The sequence below is a fragment of the Papio anubis genome, unplaced genomic scaffold (assembly GCF_008728515.1).
Source record: "Papio anubis isolate 15944 unplaced genomic scaffold, Panubis1.0 scaffold157, whole genome shotgun sequence".
Taxonomy (NCBI): domain Eukaryota; kingdom Metazoa; phylum Chordata; class Mammalia; order Primates; family Cercopithecidae; genus Papio; species Papio anubis.
The window spans coordinates 133,267-148,244 of record NW_022161547.1 but is presented as its reverse complement, the minus strand read 5'-3'; the positions used below and the strand labels follow the sequence as shown (position 1 = coordinate 148,244).

General features: G+C 39.3%; 1 protein-coding gene and 1 gene segment (V, D, J or C); both read left to right on the top strand.

The window, feature by feature from the left end:
* The first annotated feature begins 640 nt into the window (after nt 1-640).
* On the top strand, nt 641-2,663 carry LOC101006652. The segment is given in 2 exon segments: nt 641-1,101; nt 1,221-2,663. Coding segments are annotated over 2 exon segments (393 nt in total).
* A 10,977-nt stretch (nt 2,664-13,640) lies between these two features.
* On the top strand, nt 13,641-14,681 carry LOC116272680 (40S ribosomal protein SA-like). Its single transcript, XM_031661444.1, has one exon. The coding sequence runs from the start codon at nt 13,721-13,723 to the stop codon at nt 14,501-14,503; it is 783 nt and encodes a 260-aa protein (XP_031517304.1). The 5' UTR covers nt 13,641-13,720; the 3' UTR covers nt 14,504-14,681.
* The last annotated feature ends 297 nt before the right edge of the window (nt 14,682-14,978 follow it).

Genomic DNA, 14,978 nt, shown 5'->3' with positions numbered 1-14,978 from the left:
ACTTATCATTCTGTTCAAGTTTCTTCATAGATGGAGGAACTTAATTGTGGAGATAGAGAAACTGCATTAATTTTTTTTAGTGTCAGATTCTCATAATTTGGCACAATATATCAGTCTATTCTGAACACTGACAGTTGGAATAGGACTCTCACTTTCTCTTTTTAAATATAAGTTATCTAAGTTATTTTCTCCTAGGTTCACAAATATTAAACTTGTTGACATGAAATTAGGAAGCCTTTTCCACACTTTTGACTTGACAAAGAAAATTCTTGCCTTTAATCGTTTGCTTTGATTAATTAATTAATGACATGTGATCCAGGCTGACTTTAAGTATAAGTCTCTGATCTAACTTATTTTTTAAAGAATCAAATAAAGGAACAATCCTTTCACCCACTGTAATGCCCACATCCAGCTGCACAGGGCCATATGAGACTCAGCCCAGACTGAGACAACTGATCACCACTCCTCTCTTTGATGAACGGCTTTACTGATATAGAGTGTCTCAATGGTTTTCCAAAGTCTACAACGTTGTCTTCTGTGACTAATTTCTCAGTGAAGTAAATTACTCTTCTATTTCTACATAACTCTCCTTTCTCATGTATTTAAACTTAAAATCATTTACTCTACGGCAGGTGACGTCATCACGGATTCGGGAAGAAAGAAACACTTTCTGTTGGTTTTGAGATCACATCTCTCAAATGAGAAGGAACAGTTCACTTCCTTGGATCTGTGGTTCCACGTGTGCCCTTCAGGGGGCGACGTTGCACTAAGGAGGCATCTGTGTTCGTTGCAGACCATCCTCATCTACTGAGCCTCCTCCCTGCAGCTGGCTGATGTAGCTCACTGATGTGTGTGTAGATAGGGAGCTGTGACGAGAACAAGAGGTCAGAACACAGCCAGACTCCTTAAAGGAAGACCTCTTTCTGTTTTGGAAACTTTTCAAAGCCAGGGACTTGTCCAGCCCAACCTTCCCACTGCTCCTAGCTCCTGAGGCTCAGGGCCCTTGGCTTCTGTCCGCCCTGCTCAGGGCCCTCTCGCGTTGCCACTCCTCAGCCATGCTCCTGCTGCTCCTCCCAGTGCTCGAGGTGATTTTTACCCTGGGTAAGTAACATTCCATTCCTTTTCCTACTTTTGTAAACGTGACTGTGTTGTAATTGCCTCTAAGTAGGCTTCTTAGCGAAGTCTGCGCTGCTTTTACTTACACAACATTGGTGTTGCAGGAGGAACCAGAGCCCAGTCTGTGACCCAACTTGACAGCCAAGTCTCTGTCTCTGAAGGAGTCCCTGTGCTGCTGAGGTGCAACTACTCATCGTCTGTTTCACCATATCTCTTCTGGTACGTGCAATACCCCAACCAAGGACTCCAGCTTCTCCTGAAGTACACATCAGGGACCACCCTGGTTAAAGGCATCAACGGTTTCGAGGCTGAATTTAAAAAGAGTGAAACCTCCTTCCACCTGACGAAAGCCTCAGCCCATGTGAGCGACGCGGCTGAGTACTTCTGTGCTGTGAATGACACAGTGCCTGAGACTGCAGGGCAGCTGAACACAAACCTCCTGAGATACTGAGACTTTCTGTGACTCAAGAATTTGAAGTCTGCCTTGTATTATTAAATAGCAATTCCAAGTTTCTGATGCTTATTGATGTATGCTGTATCTTTTTCATCTATTTATTTTTAAACTAACTATGACTTTAAATTTAAAGTGTGTTTCCTTTAAGTAGCTTTATATATAGGGACTTTCTATCCACTATGCCAATCTCTGGTTTTGCATTGCCAAGTTTAGATAATTATAATTTAATGTATATTGATGTAATTGGATTTTAGTATACTACGTTATTATTGTGTTTCTGTTCCACCCTTATTTTTTTTTGTTGTTCTTTTTTTTTTTTACTGACACTTTTTGGATTATTTGAATATTTTTAACAGCATTTTTATCTACGGACTTCTTTGGTTTTATATCCATATTTTTTGAGTGGTTGCTCTGGAGATTATAATACATATGACTAACTCTCCGGGGTCTTCTGTGATGTTGTACCTCTTTATGTAAAATGTAGAAATTTTTGTATAATATGTCTCTTTATTCAACACTGATGCTTGTTGTAGCAGTTCACGTATATTAAAGCTACATATATTGGAAACCGCACCATATAATGGTACAATTTTTGTTTTAAATAATTTTATGGACTGTATAAAACTCACTAGGAATAATAATAAATATTTCATGTTTAACAGCTGTTTACTAACTCTGGTATCCTTCCTTTGTTTCCAAAGTAAGTTTTCCTCTGAAACCAGGAGATGTGTTTGAAATGATGTCATTCCCTTCAAACTTAAAAAACTCCCTGTAACATTTATTCTAGAGTAGGTTTACTGGTAATTGTATTTTTTAGTCATTTGTTATCTGAAGATGTCTTTATTCTTAATTTGCCCTTCATTTGTGGAAGATATTTTTACTGGGTCTGTAATTCCGTGCCAACCATTTTTCTCCTTACTTTAAAGATACTGTTTCATTGTCTGTTGGTCTCCATGTTTGCTGGTTAGAAATCTATGGTCATTCAAGTAATTGTTCCCCAATGATATTAATATGTTGTTTTTCTCTAGCTGCTTCATATATATGCTATTTGTACACACACATACACGCAAATAAAATCGTATTGTCTTTTGTTGTCCTCAGCTTAATTATTATTTTTACATGTGGTTCCCTTTAATTTGATCCTGTTTGGGGCTTAAATTCATAAGTTTGTCTTTCTTTGAATTTGGGAAGTTTTTGGCCATTCTTCTTTCAAATATGATTTTTGGCCCAATCTCTTTCTCTTCTCCTTCTAGGACTCCAATTAGTTAAAACTTAGACTTTAGGACACTTTCCCACTAGGTCTCCATAGCTCTATTTTTTTCTTCTTTCAAACTTTTTCTTGATTTTAAGGTCTGCCTCTACCCACTAGATGCCTCTAGAATTACATACGCCAAGTTGTGACAACCAAATTTGTATTTAGATTTGTCAAATGTCTCCTGAGGGGAGCAAAGTCAAAATTAGTTAGGTTAGGTAATCTATACTGATCTATTTTCAAGTTGTTATTCTTTTCTCTATCATCTTCATTTTGCTATTGAGCCCTTAATGTGAGATTTTCATTTTGGATATTGTATTTCTCAGTTCTAAAATTTCCTTTTTTTTTCTTTTTTGAGATGAAGTCTCGCCCTGTTACCCAGGCTGGAGTGCAATGGCATGATCTTGGCTCACTGCAACCTCCACTTCCCAGGTTCAAGCCATTCTCCTGCCTCAGTCTCTCGAGTAGCTGGGAGTACAGTTGCATGCCACCATCCCTGGGTATTTTGGTATCTTTAGTAGAGGTGGGGTTTCAACATGTTAGCCAGGCTGGTCTTGAACTCCTGGCCTCGTGATGCGCCTGCCTTGGCCTCCTTGTGTGCTAGGATTACCCATGAGCCACCACGCCCGGCATAAAATTTCCCTTTTTTTTTTTTTTATTATACTTTAAGCTCTATGGTACATGTGCACAACATGCAGGTTTGTTACATATGTATACATGGGCCATGTTGGTGTGCTGCACCCATTAACTCATCATGTACATTAGGTATATCTCCTAATACTATCCCTTCCCACTCCCCTCTCCCCACAATAGGCCCCAATGTGTGATGTTCCCCTTCCTGTGTCCAAGTGCTCTCGCTGTTCTATTCCCATCTATGAGTGAGAACATGTGGTGTTTGGTTTTCTGTTCTTGCGATAGTTTGCTGAGAATGATGGTTTCCAGCTGCATCCATGTCCCTACAAAGGACACAAACTCATCCTTTTTTATGGCTGCATAGTATTCCATGCTGTATATGTGTCACATTTTCTTATCCAGTCTGTCACTGATGGACATTTGGGTTGATTCCAAGTCTTTGCTATTGTGAATAGTGCCACAATAAACATACATGTGCATGTGTCTTTATAGCAGCATGATTTATAATCCTTTGGGTATATACCCAGTAATGGGATGACTGGGTCATATGGTATTTCTAGTTCTAGATCCTTGAGGGATCGCCACACTGTTTTCCACAATGGTTGAACTAGTTTAGTGTCCCACCAACAGTGTAAAAGTGTTCCTATTTCTCCACATCCTCTCCAGCACCTGTTGTTTCCTGACTTTTTAATGATTGCCATTCTAACTGGTGTGAGATGGTATCTCATTGTGGTTTTCATTTGCATTTCTCTGATGGTGAGTGATGATGAGCATTTTTTCATGTGTCTGTTGGCTGTATAAATGTCTTCTTTTGAGAAGTGTCTGTTCATATTCTTTGCCCACTTTTTGATGGGATTGTTTGTTTTTTTCTCGCAAAATTTGTTTGAGTTATTTGTAGGTTCTGGATATTAGCCCTTTGTCAGATGAGTAGATTGCAAAAATTTTCTCCCATTCTGTAGGTTGCCTGTTCACTCTGATGGCAGTTTCTTTTGCTGTGCAGAAGCACTTTAGTTTAATTAAATCACATTTGTCAATTGTGGCTTTTGTTGCCATTGCTTTTGGTGTTTTAGACATGAAGTCCTTGCCCATGCCTATGTCCTGAATGCTATTACCTAGGTTTTCTTCTAGGGTTTTTAATGGTTTTAGGTCTAACATTTAAGTCTCTAATCTATCTTGAATTAATTTTCGTATAAGGAGTAAGGAAAGGATCCAGTTTCAGCTTTCTACTTATGGCTAGCCAATTTTCCCAGCACCATTTATTAAATAGGGAATCCTTTCCCCATTTCTTGTTTCTCTCAGGTTTGTCAAAGACCAGATGGCTGTAGATGTGTGGTATTATTTCTGAGGACTCTGTTCTGTTCCATTGGTCTATATCTCTGTTTTGGTACCAGTACCATGCTGTTTTGATTACTGTAGCTTTGTAGTATAGTTTGAAGCCAGGTAGCATGATGCCTCCAGCTTTGTTCTTTTGACTTAGGATTGTCTTGGAGATGCGGGCTCTTTTGTGGTTCCATATGAACTTTAAAGCAGTTTTTTCCAATTCTGTGAAGAAAGTCATTGGTAGCTTGATGGGGATGGCATTGAATCTATAAATTACCTTGGTCAGTATGGCCATTTTCATGATATTGATTCTTCCTATCCATGAGCATGGTATGTTCTTCCATTTGTTTGTGTACTCTTTTATTTCACTGAGCAGTGGTTTGTAGTTCTCCTTGAAGAGGTCCTTCATATCCCTTGTAAGTTGGATTCCTAGGTATTTTATTTTCTTTGATGCAAAATTGTGAAAGGGAGTTCATTTGTGATTTGGCTCTCCATTTGTCTGTTATTGGTGTATAAGAATGCTTGTGATTTTTGCACATTGATTTTGTATCCTGAGGCTTTGCTGAAGTTGCTTATCAGCTTAAGGAGTTTTGGGGCTGAGATGTTGGGGTTTTCTAAATATACAATCATGTCATCTGCTAACAGGGACAATTTTACTTCTTCTTCTCCTAATTGAATACCTTTTATTTCTTTCTCTTGCCTGATTGCCCTAGCCAGAACTTCCAACACTATGTTGAATAGGAATGGTGAGAGAGGGCACCCCTGTCTTGTGCCAGTTTTCAAAGGGAATGCTTCCAGCTTTTGCCCATTCAGTATGATATTGGTTGTGTGTTTGTCATAAATAGATCTTATTATTTTGAGATAAGTTCCCTCAATACCGAATTTATTGAGAGTTTTTAGCATGAAGGGCTGTTAAATTTCGTCAAAAGCCTTTTCTGCATCTATTGAGATAATCATGTGGTTCTTGTCTTTGGTTCTGTTTATATGCTGGATTACATTTATTGATTTGCATATGTTGAACCAGCCTTACATCCCAGGGATGAAGCCCACTTGATCATGGTGCATAAGCTTTTTAATGTGCTGCTGGATTCGGTTGCCAGTATTTTATTGAGGATTTTTGCATCAATGTTCATCAGGGATATTGGTCTAAAATTCTCTTTTTTTGTTGTGTCTCTGCCAGGCTTTGGTATCAGGATGATGTTGGCCTCACAAAATGAGTTAGGGAGGATTCCCTCTTTTTCTATTGATTGGAATAGTTTCAGAAGGAATGGTACCAGCTCCTCCTTGTACCTCTGGTAGAATTCGGCTGTGAATCCATCTGCTCCTGGACTTTTTTTGGTTGGTAGGCTATTAATTATTGCCTCAATTTCAGAGCCTGCTATTGGTCTATTCAGGGATTCAACTTCTTCCTGGTTTAGTCTTGGAAGAGTGTAAGTGTCCAGGAATTTATCCATTTCTTCTAGATTTTCTAGTTTATTTTTATAGAGGTGTTTATAGTATTCTCTGATGGTAGTTTGTATTTCTGTGGGGTCGGTGGTGATATCCCCTTTATCATTTTTTATTGCGTCTATTTGATTCTTCTCTCCTTTCTTCTTTATTAGTCTTGCTAGCGGTCTATCAATTTTGTTGATCTTTTTCAAAAAACCAGCTCCTGGATTCATTGATTTTTTGGAGGGATCTTTGTGTTTCTATATCCTTCAGTTCTGCTCTGATCTTAGTTATTTCTTGCCTTCTGCTAGCTTTTGAATGCGTTTGCTCTTGCTTCTCTAGTTCTTTTAATTGTGATGTTAGAGTGTCAATTTTAGATCTTTCCTGCTTTCTCTTGTGTCATTTAGTGCTATAAATTTCCCTCTACACACTGCTTTAACTGTGTCCCAGAGATTCTGGTATGTTGTATCTTTGTTCTCATTGGTTTCAAAGAACATCTTTATTTTTACCTTCGTTTGTTATGTACCCAGTAGTCATTCAGGAGCAGATTGTTCAGTTTCCATGTAGTTGAGCGGTTTTGATTGAGTTTCTTAGTCCTGAGTTCTAGTTTGATTGCACTGTGGACTGAGAGACAGTTTGTTATAATTTCTGTTCTTGTACATTTGCTGAGGAGTGCTTTACTTCCAACTATGGGGTCAATTTTGGAATAAGTGCGATGTGGTGCTGAGAAGAATGTATATTCTGTTGATTTGGGGTGGATATTTCTGTAGATGTCTATTAGGTCCACTTGGTGCAGAGTTGAGTTCAATTCCTGGATATCCTTGTTAACTTTCTGTCTCATTGTTCTGTCTAATGTTGACAGTGGGATGTTGAAGTCTCCCATTATTATTGTATGGGAGTCTAAGTCTCTTTGTAAGTCTCTAAGGACTTGCTTTATAAATCTCGGTGCTCCTGTATTGGGTGCATATGTATTTAGGATAGTAAGCTCTTCTAGTTGAATTGATATCTTTACCACTATGCAATGGCCTTGCCTCTTTTGATCTTTGTTGGTTTAAAATCTGTTTTATCAGAGACTAGGATTGCAACCCCTGCCTTTTTTTTTGTTTTCTATTTGCTTGGTATATCTTCCTCCATCCCTTTATTTTGAGCCTATTTGTGTCTCTGCGTGTGAGATGGGTCTCCTGAATACAGCAATCTGATGGGTCTTGACTCTTTATCCAATTTGCCAGTCTGTGTCTTTTAATTGGACCATTTAGTCTATTTACATTTAGGGTTAATATTGTTATGTGTGAACTTGATCCTGCCATTACAATATTAACTGGTTATTTTGCTCCTTAGTTGATACAGTTTCTTCATAGCATCAATGGTCTTTACATTTTGGCATATTTTTGCTTTGGCTGGTACCAGTTGTTCCTTTCCATGTTTAGTGCTTCCTTCAGGATCTCTTGTAGGGCAGGCCTGGTGGTGACACAATCTCTAAGCATTTGCTTGTCTGTAAAGAATTTTATTTCTTCTTCACTTATGAAACTTAGTTTGGCTGGATATGAAATTCTGGTTTGAAAATTCTTTTCTTTAAAAATGTTGAATATCAGCCCCGACTCTCTTCTGGCTTGTAGAGTTTCTGCTGAGAGATCTGCTGTTAGTCTGATGGGCTTCCCTTTGTGGGTAACCCGACCTTTCTCTCTGGCTGCCCTTAACATTTTTTCCTTCATTTCAACCTTGGTGAATCTGACAATTACGTGTCTTGGAGTTGCTTTTCTTGAGGAGTATCTTTGTGGCGTTCTCTGTATTTCCTGAATTTGAATGTTGGCCCACCTTGCTAGGCTGGGGAAGTTCTCCTGGATAATATCCTGCAGAGTGTTTTCCTCTTTGGGTCCTTTCTCCCCGTCACTTTCAGGCACACCAATCAGATGTAGATTTGGTCTTTTTACATAATCCCATATTTCTTGGAGGCTTTGTTGATTTGTTTTTACTCTTTTTTCTCTAAACTTCTCTTCTGGCTTCATTTCATTCATTCAATCTTCAATCACTGATACTCTTTCTTCCAGTTGATCAAGTCGGTTACTGAAGCTTGTGCATTTATCACGTAGTTCTTGTGTCACGGTTTTCATCTCTATCAGTTCGTTTATGGACGTCTCTGCATTAGTTATTCTAGTTATCCTTTCTTCCATTCCTTTTTCAACGTTTTTAGTTTCTTTGTGCTGGGTACGTAGTTCTTCCTTTAGCTCTGAGAAGTTTGATCGACTGAAGCCTTCTTCTCACAGCTCATCAAAGTCATTCTCCATCCAGCTTTGTTCTGTTGCTGGTGATGAGCTGCGTTCCTTTGGAGGGGGAGATGTGCTCTGATTTTTTGAATTTCCAGCTTTTCTGCCCTGCTTTTTCCCCATCTTTGTGATTTTATCTGCCTTTGGTCTTTGATGATGGTGACGTACTGATAGGGTTTTGGTGTGGGTGTCCTTTCTGTTTGTTATTTTTCCTTCTAACAATCATGATCCTCAGCTGCAGGTCTGTTGGAGTTTGCTTGAGGTCCACTCCAGACTCTGTTTACCTGGGTATCAGCAGCGTAGGCTGCAGAAGATAGAATATTGCTGAACAGCAAGTGTTGCTGTCTGATTCTTTCTCCAGAAGTTTCGTCTCAGAGGTGTACCCAGCTGTGTGAGGTGTGAGGTGTCAGTCTGCACCTAGTGGGGGATGTCTCCCAGTTAGGCTACTCAGGGGTCAGGGACCCACTTGAGCAGGCAGTCTGTCCATTCTCAGATCTCAACCTCCATCCTGGGAGAACCACTGCTCTCTTTAAAGCTGTCAGACAGGGACATTTACATCTGCAGAGGTTTCTGCTGCTTTTTGTTTAGCTATGCCATGTCCCCAGAGGTGGAGTCTACGGAGACAGGCAAAGTTCCTTGAGCTGGAGTGGACTCCACCCAGTTCGAGCTTCCCAGTGGGTTTGTTTACCTACTTAAGCCTCTATAATGGTGGGCGCCCCTCCCCCAGCCTCGCTGCCACCTTCCAGTTAGAACTCAGACTGCTGTGCTAGCAATGAGGGAGGCTCTGTGGGCGTGGGACCCTCCAGGCCAGGTGTGGGATGTAATCACCTGGTGTGCTGTTTGCTAAGACCCTTGGTAAAGTGTAGTATTAGAGTGGGAGTTACCCAATTTTCCAGATGTTGTGTGTCTCTGTTTCCCTTGGCTAGGAAAAGGAATTCCCTTCCCCCTTGCACTTCCCAGGTGAGGTGATGCCTTGCCCTGCTTCAGTTCTCACTGGTTGGGCTGCACCCACTGACCAGCATGACTGTCCGACACTCTCCAGTGAGATGAACCTGGTACCTCAGTTGAAAATGCTGAAATCACCTGTCTTCTGTGTTGCTCACTCTGGGAGCTGGAGGCTAGAACTGTTCCTATTTGGCCATCTTGGGTGCCCCCCAGAAGTTTGCACTTCTAATGATCTTGTAGTGAACATAGTACCCTACAGATAGTTTTGCAACACTTCTCCCTCCCTTTCTCTCCCCCCATTTGGAAACCCCAGTGGTTATTGTTCTCATCTTTGTGTCCCTGTGTACTCAATGTTTAACTCCCACTTGTAAGTGAGAACATTCTGTATTTGGTTTTCTGTTTCTGTGTTAATTCACTTAGGATAATGGCCTCCAGCTTCATCCATGTTGCTGCAAAGGACATGATCTCATTCTTTATATGGCTGTGTAGTATTTCATGGTGTACATGTACCATATTTTCTTCATCCAGTCCACCACTGGTTGGAATTTGGTAGCATTCTTAAGGGTGCATGTTACAGGCTGTCCTAGATTTTTATATGCTATTCAGGCAATGGTAGGGTGTGTCTCTAAAGTTCTATAGTTGAAATCCATATCTTAAATACTTTTATTTAAAAACCAGTTTCTAAAATTCATTATGCTATTTAACATGCCACTAATGTTTCTAATAAAAATCCAATATCTGATATTTCCTTTGCTACTTATAAAAGCTTCAGGTATCATTCAAGCTGTGGGTAGCTGAACTGTAGTTTCCTCTGTTGTGGCCTTACGTGTTAATAACAATAGTAGCTGACTGCCTTGGAGTTTACTTTCTTGACTAAGTCAATTGACTCTCCTTAGAGTTGAGACTTAAGTTAACTAGCTCATGCTTGATATTCTGTGGTTTCTGTTGAAAAGATTTAATGTAAATTATATGTCCTAGCACTTTTGTATATTTATTCTTACTTGTATATATATGTAACAATATTTAGATAAGTGTTCCTACAAATCCTGAAGATCTGTAAGTCGTGTAATTATAATCCTTGCTCAACAGTCATTCCAGAGAACTTATTAAATATTTAGAGACATTTTGCTATATACAGTACATATTAAAATATTTTAAAGCTTGTTAGGTAACTTATAAAGAAAATTTCACTGTTATTTAATATCAAGTATGCAGTACATCCAATACAAATTTCCAATCATTTAAGCACAATAATAAAGTTGTCAAGATAATTAGACCTCTGTACAGAATTCTTATGGGGATATCTAAGACAAGGGAGCACTTTTATTCAGGACACAAGTGCACCAAAACATGAGTGTAAAAGGTAGAATGTTAAGATGTTGAAGATATTTTATATGTATATTTATGACTTCAAATTGCTCTGTGTGATATATTTCATATAATTGGATATTAAAAATTTACCTTCATATTAATTTTCTACAGCTGCCGTGACAAATACCACAGACGGGGTGGCATAAACATCAGAATCTGTTTTCTGTCAGTTCCGGAGATAGAAATCCAAGATCAAGGTGTTGGCAGGGCAGGTTGTTTTTGAGGCTTGCAGATGGTTGCCTTCTCACCATGCCTTCAGGTGGTCTCTCCTCTCATGGCGCACATGTCTGTATCTGGATTTCCTTTCTTATAAGAACACCAATTATATTGAGTTAGAGCCCAGCTATATAGTCTCATTTTACATTAATGACCTCTTTAAAGATCCCGTTTTCAAATACAGTTTCATTCTGATGTACTGGGGGTAAGGGCTTCAACATGTAAATTTCGGATGAGACACAGTTTATTCCGTAGCAACCCTCCAGGGAAATAAATGTTAAATTCATAAAGAAGACGATTAAAGCCTCTCTTGACACAACACTTTGCTAATTGCTGGTACACACAATGATCATATATGATTTTGATGATGAATTTTCCCTGCTGTCTTTTGTGATTCTAGAGCAATTAGAAATGTGCAATAACAGATGCAGATACTTCCTTAAATATTTCAAATTGTAAAGGAAGTAGAGAGACTAATGATAAAAATGTAAAAGCTGTTATTTAGACTTGCCTTCTTTCTCTCTGCTACATTAGCATATGGAATTTTTCCCATGTTAGTTTTGTCCTTTTCTCCAGCTAAATCTTAACTTCTTTTTGGTTTTTCATCTCAGGTAGTTTTTCTTTCTTTCTCTACTGTTTTCTGTCTGAATGTTGAATTTTTTAACCTGTCTTTTTTTTCCTCTCTCGTCTCTGATTGAGATATTTTAACTGACTAACTTGTTATTCTTGTCTTGCACTACTCTTTTACTACCTAATCAGCAGAACTGACATTTTAAAACAGCAAAAATAATTGAAATTCTTTTGGAAGTTGTTTATGGCAGGTGCAGTGGGTTGAGTAGACAAGGGAGGGGGCTACAGTCCTTGAACACGGGGTGGCAGGAAGAATCCCATCCTATATGCTCAGCTTTCTTGGGGGTTGTTGTCTGTTTTTTCAAGCAGTATGTAGCAAGATTTTAAAATTTGATTGAATCGTAGTCTTTTTAAAAAATATGTTTCTATTACTGATATGTTTGGATTCTTCTTCTTTTTTTTTTTTTTTTTGAGACGGAGTCTCGCTCTGTCGGCCTGGCTGGAGTGCAGTGGTGTGATCTCGGCTCACTGCAAGCTCAGTCTCCCGGGTTCATGTCATTCTCCTGCCTCAGCCTCCCGAGTAGCTGGGACTACAGGTGCCCGCCACCACGCCTGGCTAATTTTTTGTATTTTTAGTAGAAACGGGGTTTCACCGTGTTAGCCAGGATGGTCTTGATTTCCTGGCCTTGTGATCCGCCTGCCTCGGCCTCCCAAAGTGCTGGGATTACAGGCGTGTGGATTCATTTTTAACAGTTTGGCTTTGCTCAGCATGCTCTTGATTTGTTCTTTCCTGGTTCAGTCTGTCTTCTGTTGCATTAATAATTTTTTTTTTCTTTCTACTGATTTAGAAAGTGTAAATTGTATTTTTGTTCCTAAAATTATTCCTAAATTATATACATGTATGCATATATAATTTTTAAATGCCCAAAGTTGTTATTATTTTTTCCTAAAGTTATTCTATAACATTTTTTTCCTTGTATGTCCCCCTCCTTCTCCTTGGGTGTATTTTTTTCTCTTTTTGACTTACTATCTTTAGAAATACTTCTGTAGCTGATTGGAAGAAACTATACATATCAAGATGGTAATTTTAGAGTTTATCACATAAGCCAATGAACTAGAGCTCTGATGTACACTAAGAAAAGTAATAAAAAAGAAAACCCTTCAGCACAATAGTTGGAACATGAATTCGTTCCCTTCTTCCTCAGAGCTTTTGACCAATCTTCCCTCTCCTTGGAGTGCTTTACACTACCAGCCACATTGATGGTTCTTTCACTAGCTCCTAGTCTCTGCTCCTGAAGAAACATGAGCACATATGAATAAAAAGAGGAATTACTTAAAAGCTTTATTGCCATTTTATATTTTATGGTTAAAAAAATAACATTTTAAGTGTTGATCAATAGGAGAAAGGCTGTATAAACTGAAGTATATCCTCAAGATGATGCAGTATGGCAGAAGGCCCCATATGTGTTAATACAATAAGACCTAAAGATTTATTATTGAGTTTGTAAAGTGAGTTACAAAAAGGTATGCACAAGATGTATCATTTTATTACATTGTAAAACTATAAATGAAATACCATATATTTCAGCTGTTTCATGTATTTTGTATATGTATGTAAACAGCATCAATTACAAATTGATTAGATGAAAGAATAAGGGTAATAAGGGATGAAAGGACTAGAATTGGGAGTGGTGGTCAAAGGAGATTTTAGTCTATCTGGAATGCTGTATTACTTTAAATAATTTCATATATTTGTGAATTCTTCCTAGCATTAAACCAAAAAAAATCATAAAAACTATCACAAAGATTTATCCACATTCTTTTTTATTCTTCTCATAGAAAAGGGGAGAGAGGAGAAAATGATCACCTTCTTCATTATATTTTGTTCAGTCTTCCTAAGTATAAGTATTTTTCCTGCCTCTGGGATCATACAGCTTCTAGTTTACACTCCTCTTAGAGTCCTACTGTGTGATTTGTATTAGAGATATGCATTTTTGTCACTCCAGTAGACTATAAACTAGAGTAATGGCCACTTTAAAGTATTCTTCAAGCCTAGTAAATAATTCACTTATAGTTTTCCGCGCTACCTACAGAGGGGTCCATACGGCGTTGTTCTGGATTCCCGTCGTAACTTAAAGGGAAACTTTCACAATGTCCGGAGCCCTTGATGTCCTGCAAATGAAGGAGGAGGATGTCCTTAAGTTCCTTGCAGCAGGAACCCACTTAGGTGGCACCAATCTTGACTTCCAGATGGAGCAGTACATCTATAAAAGGAAAAGTGATGGCATCTACATCATAAATCTGAAGAGGACCTGGGAGAAGCTTCTGCTGGCGGCTCGTGCCATTGTTGCCATTGAAAACCCTGCTGATGTCAGTGTTATATCCTCCAGGAATACTGGCCAGAGGGCCGTGCTGAAGTTTGCTGCTGCCACTGGAGCCACTCCAATTGCTGGCCGCTTCACTCCTGGAACCTTCACTAACCAGATCCAGGCAGCCTTCCGGGAGCCACGGCTTCTTGTGGTTACTGACCCCAGGGCTGACCACCAGCCTCTCACGGAGGCATCTTATGTTAACCTACCTACCATTGCTCTGTGTAACACAGATTCTCCTCTGCGCTATGTGGACATTGCCATCCCATGCAACAACAAGGGAGCTCACTCAGTGGGTTTGATGTGGTGGATGCTGGCTCGGGAAGTTCTGCGCATGCGTGGCACCATTTCCTGTGAACACCCGTGGGAGGTCATGCCTGATCTCTACTTCTACAGAGATCCTGAAGAGATTGAAAAAGAAGAGCAGGCTGCTGCTGAAAAGGCAGTGACCAAGGAGGAATTTCAGGGTGAATGGACTGCTCCAGCTCCTGAGTTCACTGCTACTCAGCCTGAGGTTGCAGACTGGTCTGAAGGTGTGCAGGTGCCCTCTGTGCCTATTCAGTAGTTCCCTACTGAAGACTGGAGTGCTCAGCCTGCCACGGAAGACTGGTCTGCAGCTCCCACTGCTCAGGCCACTGAATGGGTAGGAGCAACCACTGAATGGTCTTAAGCTGTTCTTGCATGGGCTCTTAAGCAACATGGAAAAATGGTTGATAGAAAATAAACATCAGTTTCTAAAAAAATAATAATAATAATAATAATTCACTTATAGTAAAACTTCAATACATGTTTTTGGACTTATTTCGAACTAAATTAAAGGAATTAAGAGAAGAGTACAAAATAAGAATTGCCAAATTAAGATATTAATTTCCACAAAATGACATTTTAAAAGTGGTAATTTTCATTCTTAATCCCCATGCAATCCAGGCAGTTGTAATGTTTTCTGACCACCTCCATTTCCTTCATAGGCAACACGAAGTGAAAGGGGCTGGGTTGTGTGACTACTGAGGAATTAGTTGGTCTGAAGAGATCTTTGTTGA